Source organism: Xiphophorus hellerii, chromosome 16 (assembly GCF_003331165.1).
Source record: "Xiphophorus hellerii strain 12219 chromosome 16, Xiphophorus_hellerii-4.1, whole genome shotgun sequence".
Lineage (NCBI taxonomy): Eukaryota > Metazoa > Chordata > Actinopteri > Cyprinodontiformes > Poeciliidae > Xiphophorus > Xiphophorus hellerii.
The window spans coordinates 19,711,072-19,723,885 of NC_045687.1; the positions used below are offsets into that span (position 1 = coordinate 19,711,072).

At 39.9% G+C, this 12,814-nt stretch overlaps 1 protein-coding gene across 1 annotated transcript; it reads left to right on the plus strand.

Moving 5' to 3' along the window:
- The first annotated feature begins 730 nt into the window (after window positions 1-730).
- On the plus strand, window positions 731-12,778 carry LOC116735370 (casein kinase I). The gene is made up of 11 exons (XM_032587227.1): window positions 731-948; window positions 5,169-5,283; window positions 5,384-5,494; window positions 6,222-6,370; window positions 6,817-7,045; window positions 8,069-8,239; window positions 8,435-8,583; window positions 8,677-8,872; window positions 9,538-9,677; window positions 11,019-11,086; window positions 11,164-12,778. The coding sequence occupies exons 2-10, from the start codon at window positions 5,208-5,210 to the stop codon at window positions 11,049-11,051; spliced, it is 1,254 nt and encodes a 417-aa protein (XP_032443118.1). The 5' UTR covers window positions 731-948; window positions 5,169-5,207; the 3' UTR covers window positions 11,052-11,086; window positions 11,164-12,778.
- The last annotated feature ends 36 nt before the right edge of the window (window positions 12,779-12,814 follow it).

Here is a 12,814-nt window from a genome sequence, read left to right on the forward strand (position 1 = left end):
GGGGGAATTTTTCTGTACTCTACACCATGTCAATATTCCACTTAAATATTTAGTATTATATGTATTAAACACAAATGAAACAATTTACAATTGTGGTTCTGTGTTTAGGCTGTGAGATGAACCCAGAGAGAACCCACTTATGCACAGAATATACACACTCCGTTTAGAAAAGACCCCAGGTTGTATAGCCTCAACCGATTTGGTTCACCTTAAACATAACAGCTAAAAATACTTAAAAGATAAAAATGATGCTATTAATATTTGTAGTCTTCTAACCAGAATAATGTGAAATTTCTCTCCCGTTTGGCGATTCGAAATGTGAATTTTCAACAGTATCGTTTGTTCTAACTCTTATATTCATATTAGCAAAGTATTACAACTAATAGTCTTGCAACAAGCCCTGTGTCAGTCATCGTTTCACCATCAACACCAATCCAATTTAAAACCAACGTCACAACTACAGTCAACAATGGCTTACAGTTAACTGTTTACTCGCTGTAAAGTACTAATGCGATATAATAAAAAAAAAAGAAAAGATAACACGTTTAACTGCCAAAATTTTATTAAGTAGTTCCTTTTGGAGCGAATAACGGTAACTAGAAATTTAATGAATGGCGAAATTAAATAATGGAGGCGTAGTTAGATTTGACGTTCCAGTTTAAGTACTGACGGTGACATCCAGAGGGTGACATCATCGACGTTGTGAGCACGTACGTCGTTAAGTAACGAGAGGAGGGGAGGCAAGTCAGAGTGGAGAACGGCCGTTTGTGCTGCTGGAGCTTCTCAGGGACTATCAACAGGGAGCGCAACCGACGACTGAGCTCAGAGCTGGGGGTATGAGAGCTGTCATAATCCGCTCCCATCCTCCTCTGGTCGGGTTCTTGTCCGACTGACAACCATCGGATCAGAAGCTCCACTTAACCAGCTGTCAGACGAACCCGATATCGGGTGAGTGTTGGGTCGGGGAGCCATTAAAACCGAGGGGGAAAAAGAGACCCGATTCGACCGAAGCGGAGTCTCCTATTCACGGCTTACAGGAGAGGGGGAGGGGGCAAGTAGTAGGACTGGCTGTCTACCCTGGTTAGTTGAATGCATGTGAGGGTGCGGTTGTAAGTAAGACAAAAAATTTGACTTATTCGACTGTATTAATGTTAAGCTTTCTTAAATTTAGAACCTTTTCAGCGGTACGTCCCACGGTTCGGGTAACGTATTCCTCCTACTAGCTTAGTCGTAGCGGCTAACAGTCAACTTACGCTGATTCCTGTGGCTTATATTTCTAACGCAAACTAGTAAAAGCGCATATAAGCCGTTTAAGTCACCTATTTATTATTTTTTGTCAAACTATGACTGTATATGTTTAATGATTTTTTTTCTAAAAATATATCGCAGCACTTTGTCAAACGGAATACCGACTGAATTGTGCCACTATAGCTATACAAAACCGTCGTTTTGTTAGCATAAATGGGGGGGGATTGCGCACAAAATGTGGCATCCGTTGAATTCAGAACAAAGTAGTTGTTTGTAGTGACAGCTGTGAGGGGCGTAACGTTAGCAGTGTTCGTGTGATTGCGAAATAATCTGGTTTTGCGTGACTGACATTGTTTTCTTTCTTTTTTTTTAATTTTAAGAGTTTTGAGTAGATATAATTTCATATAAAAGTGCTCCAAACAGAAGTTGTTTGGATTGATGGAAAGCTGGAAAAAAAAATACAAAATAGTTCCTTCTTTACAGTCGTCACTGTGAGGTATTAAAGCTTAAACCATAGCAGCCCAGCTCCTTAGTACATCATGTTTTCGCAGCTACTACTAAGACTCCCCTTGAACCAGCAGATATGTACTGTACCATCCTGACCAATCCACTCTCCTGGAGACGATTACTACCGTAATAGCACATGTTGTTTTCCCAGTGCAGTGTGACAGGCTAATTCCCATTGCTTCACCTTATACACTCACCGTCTCTGAGACCTGAGAATGATGAATTCCTCCCTTTGTTGTCAAGCTTAAGATACTCGCACCTTTGAGAATCCTAAAATCCCCCGTCATAAGGCAGGCTAAGACCAATACAATAGCATTTATTTGAATGCATTTATGCTAACAGTACATGCACCGGCCTGAAGAATGCAGAGAAATGGAGCTGAGTGTTGTGCGTCTCTGTTTCTGAACCGAGTGCTCTCTGTTTTAGTTTTGTAATTATTTTACTCCTCAACTCTGGTCTTTTGTTGGAACACCGGTTCCACGCTCTTGCGTGTAATGACCCAAACCCTTTATTAACTCTGATCCGTCTGCGTCCGTCACATCTGCCATGGCGAGCTGCCGACATTCAATTTTTAAAAATGTTTTTTTTTTAATTGTTGCCCATGTGCTTTGGATTTTTATTCTCTGTTAACTAGTTTCATCATAAAACCGGAGGATGTATTTATCCATGTGCTTGTAGACAAAGTATTCTAAATAATTACAGTTTTGTGGGTTCGTTTTCTAACTAATGGCATACAACAAGCTTCTTTTGGATCTTTAACAGGTAATAAATGTTAAATTGCTATAGATAAAAAATGAAATAAGTAAAATAATCAGAGATGCACAAAAAAAATACACTTATAAACCATAATTGGACTATTTTTTAGCTTAACCATCACTTACCTGTAACCAACCTTTCAAAACATCCCATATGTAGTCAGTGAGTTGTCTTTTAAATCAAGCAAGAGGACACACAGAGAAGCAAGAAGAGGTTAAATAGAAGCTATTTTACTCAGTCTAAAGGTTTGTTTATAGTTTTTGGAGGCTGAGAGAGAGCAGAACTTTAAAACTGCAGTATGTAGCTTTCATGAATTTTTTTTATATATATATATATATATATATATATGTACATTTGTTAAAATTGTCACCATGTCGTGACAGTGTAATATGAGCCAATCTGTGAGAAGATGGAGCTCTTCCCTGAGTTGTTGTTGTTAAAATGTACAGCTCCTGGTCAAAAACAACCAATCAGAGCCAGGAGGAGTGTCTTGGTGCTGTCAATCAAGCACAGTGTGCTAATGGTGGAGAAACGGCTTATTGGTTTTTTTGTTGTTGTTTTAATGGTTTTAAATTGCTTTGAAATCAGTTGTTTTGACTAGATGGAGTACTAACTCAAGATATCAGTAAAATCTAAAAATCTTTTATCTAAAAATACTTTTTAAAATGGCTTGAATTATGGTGTCATTCAAAATATTTTTGACTACTTCCCGACTAGTCATAATTTATTTTTTGATATCAGAAATATTTTTTTCAGATGGTCAGTAATTAATCGCTGATATCTCCATTAAAGCTCCCACACAAATTAATGGTAACTGACATCATTTATGCTAATCAGAAGGTATTTAAGAAATATCTCAAATAGGTATTTTGAACATAAATTAAAATAACATAATTAAGGATTTCTTATTGTAATAATATGTCTAGTCATGCATCAATTTTTAATATCTGGAATATAACCGGAACCGATTTTATATTAAAACTGCCTGCCTTGGTTCTCCAAGAATTGTTGCCTAATTTGCTGGAGTTGTCCTCAAAGTGAACTCGTTTTGAAGATTTGGATTTTTTCTCTAAGTAAGATAAGCTGAGGTATTTTTGTGGTTCCATCCTAGGAATCAATGCGTTATCTGCATAATATATTTATATGTAGTTGTTCCCTTAATATGAATGTATTTGTAGGCTCAGTCTGACTGCGTTCTCCGTAAAGTAAGCCATGCTGCATTTTGAAAGCGCCATATTTTGTCGACACGGCGTTCTCAGATTAACACTGGGAGTAAACCTCGTCTAATGAGCGCCGCTCGGCAGCTCTGGGCTTTCTGGAGTTCATTACACAGACCCAACGGTCCGAGGGCTCTGACACAGATCCAGGCAGCCAGTGCTCTCCGTTGCCGTGGCTGCTCATGCCTTCTTTCCTTCGGCGTTGCCAGCCCAGCGCGGCAGAGAGCTCAGCCTCGCTTTGGCAGCGCCTGCTCAATGTGGCGTGGTCGAGCGAAGCGCTAAATAAGTGATGATCCCGCGCCGCCATCACGTGCGAGCTTGGCTCGGAAATTGCGCTCAATTTCCTCATGCATCCCAAAGCCTTGTGCTCGTGCAGCATCAGGTCTTCCTCATTCCTTTTCCAGGTTTAAACCGGCATTTCTACTTTGGCCTCTTTTTCTTTTCTTTTTTTCCCTTCGCTCCTCCTTTCTTCTGCTGAGCCCAAAGCAGTCCCCCACCCCACCATCTCTAGCTACCCTGCAAGTTCCATCTTTTTTTTTCTTTTTTTTTTGTTCTGGAGAGTAGATGGGTGTCTCCCTCTAACAGGACGCATCCTCTTGTAAACATGTGGTGAGTTTTGCTGGGATAAATTCATCATATGAGAAACCGAGTCTCAACAAAGACTTCAGTCATTCTGTCACGTGGCAAAATAAAGAAACTGGCTCCGATTTTAACGCTGAATGGTTTTTAACCAAAGGGACAATTATATAAACTTAGTTTTATTACAAAACTATGTGGTAATATTGTCATATAAGTGATAAGAGCTGTTTATTACTACTTTTTATGTAACTCTGTGGCTGTGACTGCATGGCACAGCAATTGTAGCCTCTCATGCACAAATTCTGCTCTTGACTAACTTTTCCTTGAAAACGCCATGAGTCAGTTGTTGTTCCACAATAATTGAATACATTTTTTGAAAATAGTATCTTCTGTTGAGTATTTATTAACCAATTGATGTATTCATAATCACCTTTTAGAAAACAAATGAGAGAAACTACAGCTTTAGCTAATAAAAACTAAACAACATATAACTAAGAAAAACTAGCAAACACGCTCTAAAAGCGAATCAAAGCTGACGGGTCAAAATGAAATAAAACTGAATCATAATGAAAAACCCAAAATGATGTACAGTAACTGCATTTAACCATATTTAATTCAAAAAACATATTTATCGATGCACTCATTGAACAAACGGTGGAGAAAATGGTAATAAGGACAGTTTTAAGGGATTAATTTGGATTTATTGAGCCAACAAATCAAAACTCTTAAAATAAATGTATCACTATGGATGATAAACGACACATTAACTGTCCACCTTTATTTTTACCCCCAAAATATGTCTTAATAACGAGCCACTGAGTTGAGAATATGTGTGTTTAAACGGTGCTTTTATTCCCGTAGATCTACGTTGTCCGTTGATGACAGTGACACCTCGCAACCATGGAGCTGAGAGTGGGGAACAAATACCGGCTGGGGCGAAAGATAGGGAGTGGATCCTTCGGAGACATTTACCTCGGTAAGCGGGGGAGGAAAATGTTCCTCACCTTCATCCATCGTCAGGCACCACAACGTGCTTCTCCTTACAGATGTGGCTATTTTTGTCCGCTTCTCCTCAGGTGCCAACATTGCGACGGGCGAGGAAGTCGCCATCAAGCTGGAATGTGTGAAGACCAAACACCCACAGTTGCACATTGAAAGCAAGTTCTACAAGATGATGCAGGGAGGAGGTGAGCACCTGCCGCTTCAACGCGCTCGGCAGGATTTTTCAGCGCATTCCTTTATAGATGTCGTCGTGGCGGCGCAAAAACATCCTGCCGAACCCGACGCTCATTACAGTAATATTATGCAATGAATCCAGTTAGCAGAATCAAAATGACCTTTGTATATACAGTACAGACCAAAAGTTTGGACACACCTTTTAATTCAATGAGTTTCCTTTATTTTTATGACTATTGACATTGTAGATTCACACTGAAGGCATCAAAACTATGAATAACACATGTGGAAATATGCACTAAACAAAAAAGTGTAAACTGAAAATACCCCTTATATTCTAGTTTCTTCAAAGTAGCAACCTTTTGCTGTGATTACTGCTTTGCACACACTCTGCATTTTCTTGATGAGCTTCAAGAGGTCGTCACCTGAAATGGTTTTCACTTCATAGGTGCCCTGTCAGGTTAATAAGTGGGATTTCTTGCCTTATAAATAGTCATGAAAATTATCAGTTCTATTGAACTGATTTATTTCCTGAACACAAAGCTCCACTGTTGAGATGATAATACTGCTACACAAAAGAAGCGACAGAATAACCAGTCCTTTGGTATAAATAAAAGCTAAAATTCACCTTAACACAACTTAAATCAACTTTGCTGCAGTTTTAATGACTCTTTTCAAAGCAATGCTGTTGTTCTGCCACTCAACCCTACATACTCCCGTTTTATTTTATTTGACCAGTCGGGATCCCATCGATAAAATGGTGTGGCGCCGAGGGCGACTACAACGTCATGGTGATGGAGCTGCTGGGGCCCAGCCTGGAGGACCTTTTTAACTTCTGCTCCAGGAAGTTCAGCCTGAAGACTGTCCTGCTTCTGGCAGACCAGATGGTGAGACTCAAACTTTGCCTCAAAGAAACACTCAGTCAGGCAGTATCAAGGTGAACGAGATATTTACGCTGCCAGTAGAGGAACATGATATGAATGACTCTTTCTGCAGCAGGTCAGTGTATATTCTGTGTGTAAACATTGTATGCGATTCCCTTGAAGCCTTTTTAAAGGATATAGATGTTTGATTTCCTTTCCTCGCCTGCTGTCGGCTTTATTCTGTGTTGACTGAGATATTTTGTATCACAGATCAGACTCTTGACTCACCTTTTGTCCCTGACGCGTTGCCGTGTCAGACGTCCATATGGCCATCCGATTGGTTGCTTTTGAGCCTTGCGGGGTCATGGCCTTCCTGTCCTGATTTGTCCTGCTGCCACCACCAATCTGTCGTCCTTCTGTCCGTTTGCTTAAGTAGATCTCGCACGGCTGACAAAATGTTTCCTTTCCAGATCAGTCGTATTGAGTACATCCACTCCAAGAACTTCATCCACAGAGACGTGAAGCCAGATAATTTCCTCATGGGTTTGGGCAAGAAGGGCAACCTGGTGTACATCATCGACTTTGGGCTGGCCAAAAAGTATCGGGACGCGCGCACGCACCAGCACATCCCTTACAGGGAGAACAAGAACCTGACGGGAACGGCGCGCTACGCCTCCATCAACACGCATCTTGGAATCGGTGAGACCTGACGCGAGTTTTAGTGTAATATCTGCTGAGGGAGAATCGTTTTGTTTCCTAACCTAAAGGTTTTCCTCTTATCAGGGTCGCTCTGTTCTGCCTCAGTGACGGCTGCATGATAATCTGGGTCGCATTGACCTTTGCCTGGTGGTAGAGTTCAGTAGATGCAAAGATCTAATTGTCCTTGGAGTTTTCTGTGTGTTGTTCTTTTTTTATTATTCTTGTTGAAAATGTATTGGTGGTGTATGAACATGTTGGTGGTTTTCAGATGTGGAAGGGTTTGCTGTTACCGTCTCATGAACAGCCGATGCTCCTTTTTGTTAATTTTTGTTCAGGCATTCTGACTGGTCTCAGCAACTGATGCTCCTGTGACCAATCAGAATGCCTGAATAAAGCTAAGAGGGGTTTAAAAATAATGTGACTATGGCTGGGTGATGTGTACGGAAGAGGATTAGAGCCACCGGAAAACTAAATAAAAAATCTCGGAATTCTGACTTTATCTCACAATTCTGAAAAAAAGTCAGAATTTATTTATTTTTTTTAACTCCCTAATCATTTTCCATAGATTTGGCTTAAAACTTTTTTCCCCATAGTATTCTAATTTTAATTGATTTCTACTTCTAAAAAAAGGATTTTTCTCTTACTTAAAAATAATTGACGAATGACAGAAAACATTTTCAAAATCTGGTCTTTACTTCAGTCATCCTTTCTGTGAGTTGTATTAGGTCGTGAAGAGTTTTTGTTTAATTAAGGAAAAAGGTCGTTTTAATAAGAAATAGCTCCCTCAATGATTTTGTAACAGTGTCAGCCAATTAACAAACTACAGTACTATTTTTTTCTTCTTTCAAATCAGATTTTTCAAGCATGTCTTTCTGCATATACATTAGTTCCATAATTACCGGAAGTTGAACTCTACCAGGAAGTAAAATTGCAACAATTCTGTAAACCCCCAGATATTTGTCCCTAAAATCATCAGGTTTAGTTCTGTCTCATTCATGCACACCTGACGCTTCGTGTCCACAGAGCAGTCGAGACGTGACGACCTGGAGTCCCTCGGTTATGTCCTCATGTACTTCAACCTGGGCTCGCTGCCCTGGCAGGGCCTCAAGGCTGCCACCAAGAGACAGAAGTACGAGCGAATCAGCGAGAAGAAGATGTCCACACCCATCGAAGTTCTTTGCAAAGGATATCCTTGTGAGTCCTTGTGCATTGGTACAGCCACACGCTCCTGAAACCATCCACAGCTTCTGTGTTTAGTTTGTTCTGCTTAAAACGGAACCAGAGATTCTACTATTTGTGTTGACACTTGCAGGTTGTCTGCCTTTCCTGTATATTCACTTTCTCATTCTTTGTTCTATTTTTTGTTTTGTTTTGTTTTTCTTTCTACAGCCGAGTTCTCCACGTACCTGAATTTTTGCCGCTCGCTCCGTTTCGATGACAAACCGGACTACTCCTACCTACGCCAACTGTTCAGGAATCTCTTCCACCGCCAGGGATTCTCCTACGATTACGTCTTTGACTGGAACATGCTCAAATTTGTACGTTTTTCTCTTTTTTTTGGTTGCCAAACTTTCCTTGCTTATTGAAACCTTCAGTGGAAATTTCCTAATATGGCCTATTACATTTCTCAGGGCGCCAGTCGATCAACTGAGGACGGGGATCGTGACAGAAGGGCCGGGGACGATCGAGACGACCGGATTGGAGGAGCCCCCAGGGGGTCTGCGTCGCGGGGCCTCCCTTCGGGCCCCACCCCAGTCGCTCCCAACAGAGTCCGGAATGGACCAGAGCAAGCCATCTCAAACCCGGCCTCACGGGTCCAGCAATCTGGTTGGTTACTGATTAAAACACATTCCAGTGTTAAGATTTAAATTGGCAGTGTTATGTAAAGTTGACTTTTTTTATAGCTTTACATCATGTTACATTATTAATCCTTTATCAAAAACATACCTGGAGTGTGTTTTTGATTATTTTGTGCATGTTTAAGAAGTCCTTTAATCTCCCGTAGCAACCATTCAACTTGTGCAAAATGCCTGGGTGGGCCTAGCCCCGCCCTCGAGTACAAAGCTCCTCCTCAGAGCTGCATTTTCCAAGTTCCTGACTCTCAGGGCGGCCCTCCCCTTACTCAGCTCCTTCAGACCAGCCAGCAGCAATTAGCAAACACTTGGTGGATTTTTCCATCTGCTGAGCTCATTATAGGAGCTACTTCTCAATGAAATGCTGGTTAACGGAGATGCAATGTGTGATGACTTCCTAAAGTTAGAGTTTTTTAAAGAGACAGGACAATTTAAAGTTGTTAAATTAGAAAGTCATATTTGTTGTATACAGTATTTTTATGACACAGTTACTTGATTGTGCTGTAAAATGATACCATGTGACTGGAAAACGCATACAGCCCCTTTAAATCACTTTAATTGCAAGAGAAAACTTTGCCAACTCGAATGTTTTCTAGAAAATCTTACTCAGAAACCGTCTATTATTTCTCTTCCCTATAGGCAACACGTCACCTCGTGCAATTTCCCGCGCTGAGCGGGAGAGGAAGGTGAGCATGCGTTTACACCGTGGCGCTCCTGCCAACGTATCATCCTCTGACCTCACGGCCCGACAAGACCAGTCCAGGATTTCCACGTCACAGGTGAGACAACATTCAAGGCACTGAATTTTTCTAAACAAAAATGGTATCATCCTTGATGTTAGACCCCCCTTTTTGACACATATTGTGTTTTAAAAGAAGAGCTACATGGAATTGACTTACTCATATGCTAGATTAGTGTTGTTTGCACTGTTCCCTGCTGGGATCGACTCCCAACATTAAACCTCTAACTTCTGATGTTTAATCTCATGAGATTTTGGAGGTAATTACAGTTTACTGTTTCAGTGTTTAGCAATGGACTTAATTCCCCTTGAGATTTTCTACATTTCCCCACAATACATCTCCAAACGTCGATGAATTTGATATGATGGACAAACTCAGTGTATCACATGGTTGACTGTGAAGAGGTGTAACGATAAAACATGCCTCAATAAAATTCAGTTAATTCGGTTTTTGCTGTGAATCTTGTGTAGATCTGTCAGTTAATTATTTATTTATTTTTTTGTAGAATTAAAAAGAAAGAATTATACATGAAAACCATGTATAATTTTCCTTCACTTCACGATTATGCCCTACTTGGTGTTTCACTTTAAATTCTCCATCTGAACATTGAAGTTAGTGTTTTTACTGCAGCAAAAGAAGTATGAACACATTTTTACAGTTCACTTCTGCTCTGATCAAGCCTTGAGCATCTACTGCGTCTTAAATCTGGACGATACGGCTGAAAACCGCCTCACCATATAACCGTTTCATATGAGTCTATCGATAATTATTGATTGGTTCTTTGTTAATATTTCAGATATTTAAAACATCTGGTGGCGTGACCTTTCCTGTTTTATCCACAGTTTTCACTCTGTGCTGTTTGTATTTAAGCAGCTGTAAGAGGCCAAACCAGAAACTGCTGCGCATGTTACTCAGTGGCTTGTTGCTAGGTAACCAAAGAGTGAGTGAGTTCGTTGATGCTACTTGGTCAGCTGGCTTAGTGGTTAAGTGACTTAAGTCTTTCCTCTGCCTACATCTCCCAGAATGCTGTGCGGTTCAGCGACTATTCTAAATAATGACTATTGGATATTCTGTCAGATATTGATCATGTGTCTATTGTAACATATACAGTTATTGATTTATTGACTAGCCCTACTGCATCTTGTGGAGCCACAGCTGAGGTGAGAGTTATGAAGTGACATTTCAGACAAATAAGCCAAAATCAGAATCGGCAGGGCGGCCTTTTTAAGGATCAGTGATCGGCCAGAAAGCTGCAATCTGTGCAGCTCTAGTTTACATTATGGGAACTTAAATCCATTCAAATCCATCCATTTACATTTCAGTTTAATAACATAAACTGGAAGTTGTTTGCCTTAAACTTTATTCCGTCGTCGTTTGCAGGTCAGCGTGCCATTCGAGCACATTGGGAAGTGAGATTTTGCAGCTCCTCATGCACACACATATGACAGGTGAGTTCAAATTTTTACATTTTCTATTGTTAGAAATATAAATACAAAGTCTAATTCTGATCCTGTTCTTTTTGCAGGGCTGCAAGGAAGTTTTGTCACTATATTTTTCTTTACCCCCCAACGTTCTTTATACTTTGTTTATTGCAAAACTGTTCAATGGACATGCAGGGTTTTTTTTTTCGGTTTTTTTTTTTTTTGCTGCAACAAGAAATTAAATGTTTAAAGGATTCAGGAAAATACACAAAGGTATTCAACATGCGTTCTTACCCGGATTGTTATAGGCTCACCACCACAATACATGAAACTAACGACAATGCTGCACCTTGACAGTTGCTCATTCCCACCCTGTTGTTTTTGTTTTGGTCCTCTAAACATTCCCTTGAAAACAGTCGGCATTGAAGGAGCAAAAAAAAAAAAAAAAAAAAGATTTCAGGGACATGCATGTTTCTTATTGATGATCAGACTTAGAAAAGTTCCCCCTTTTTCCCAGAAAAAGATAACCGTCATCCTCATTATTCATGAAGGAATATGAAATCGAAGGTTGAGTATCCCTGGTTTGTTTCCTTATTTTATTCTTTGTATTTTTTAAGAATTGAAAGCTAAATCGGATGAGGCATGTAGATTAGAGGGTGGCAACCAGAGAGGAAAGGAAGCAAATGAGTAAGTGATGTTTTTTTAGCTGTTGTAATATTCCTGGTGAAGTAGCTGGTATCTGCTTTTCCCCTCACATCCACTTTAGACATAAAAAATCCTCTGCACATCTACTCTGCCTATTTTTTTGTTTTTGTTTTTACAGGATTGATTTTAATCCGTGGCAGAAAAAAAATATGATTGTGGAAATTCGAAGGACTCACTCCTAAGTCTTGAGCGAAGCTCCTCAGGAAATATCTCAGCATACCGATATTCGACCCCAGACCACAGCTGCCCGTTTTGGCTTACAAACAGGGGATGCAATTTTTATGATATTTCTTAAAAGTTACCTTTTTTATTCATTTGTTATTTGGGGCTTTGAAGAAGAAGAGGTGAGGGTGGGGGGGGGCAAGTCACTGTTAGGAACATGAGGGTGGGTCTGGGGGCATCAAATTTCTTTTTTTTTTTTTCCTTTTTTGTTGTTTACTCCACTGTAAATATTTTTTATTTCATTGTAAAGCCAAAATGTGGTTATTGTAAAGGTGTAAAGTAGAAAAATGCATACTAATGACTTATAGGGCGTTGAATCCGAAATAAACGTGGCGATAGGCGACTGTTGCCGTGCCAGCTGGGTCATCCAACAGGTGTGAGTGAGTCGAGTGCTACAGTAAAACCTCCAAGATCAATAACGTCACTTCATCTGTTCAGATCCTCCTCTATTCCCAAAAAAACAGACTTCCAATATTTCTGTTACAGAAAAATAAATTGGTTTAGTTGACACCACATTATTTAACCTCTCTCCAACTTTGTCATTAGATGCATCTGCTGGTGTGTGTGTGTGTGTAAATGTATATGGAGTGCACTGTGTATAGTTACCATTGTACAGGCCACCATGACCCAGTGGCATTGCAGTTGTAGATTTGAGGATGATGTACAAGAGGATGAAGCAAAAGGTATTTCACATTGTGTAATGTGTACCAATATCCTGTACAGTTCTTTAACACTATTTACAGTATTTGTGTATATTTTATGAAGTAATAAAATGGATAATGTTGCTGACAACCTGTTTTTGGTTGTTTTGTTTTTTTTAGATATATT

Bases quoted from the DNA above. Each gene is read 5' to 3' on its own strand.
- LOC116735370 (XM_032587227.1), top strand. From the start codon at position 5,208: ATGGAGCTGAGAGTGGGGAACAAATACCGGCTGGGGCGAAAGATAGGG. The intron at 5,284-5,383 runs GTAAGCGGGGGA...GCTTCTCCTCAG, and splicing joins CTTCGGAGACATTTACCTCG to GTGCCAACATTGCGACGGGC. The intron at 8,240-8,434 runs GTGAGTCCTTGT...TTCTTTCTACAG, and splicing joins TCTTTGCAAAGGATATCCTT to CCGAGTTCTCCACGTACCTG.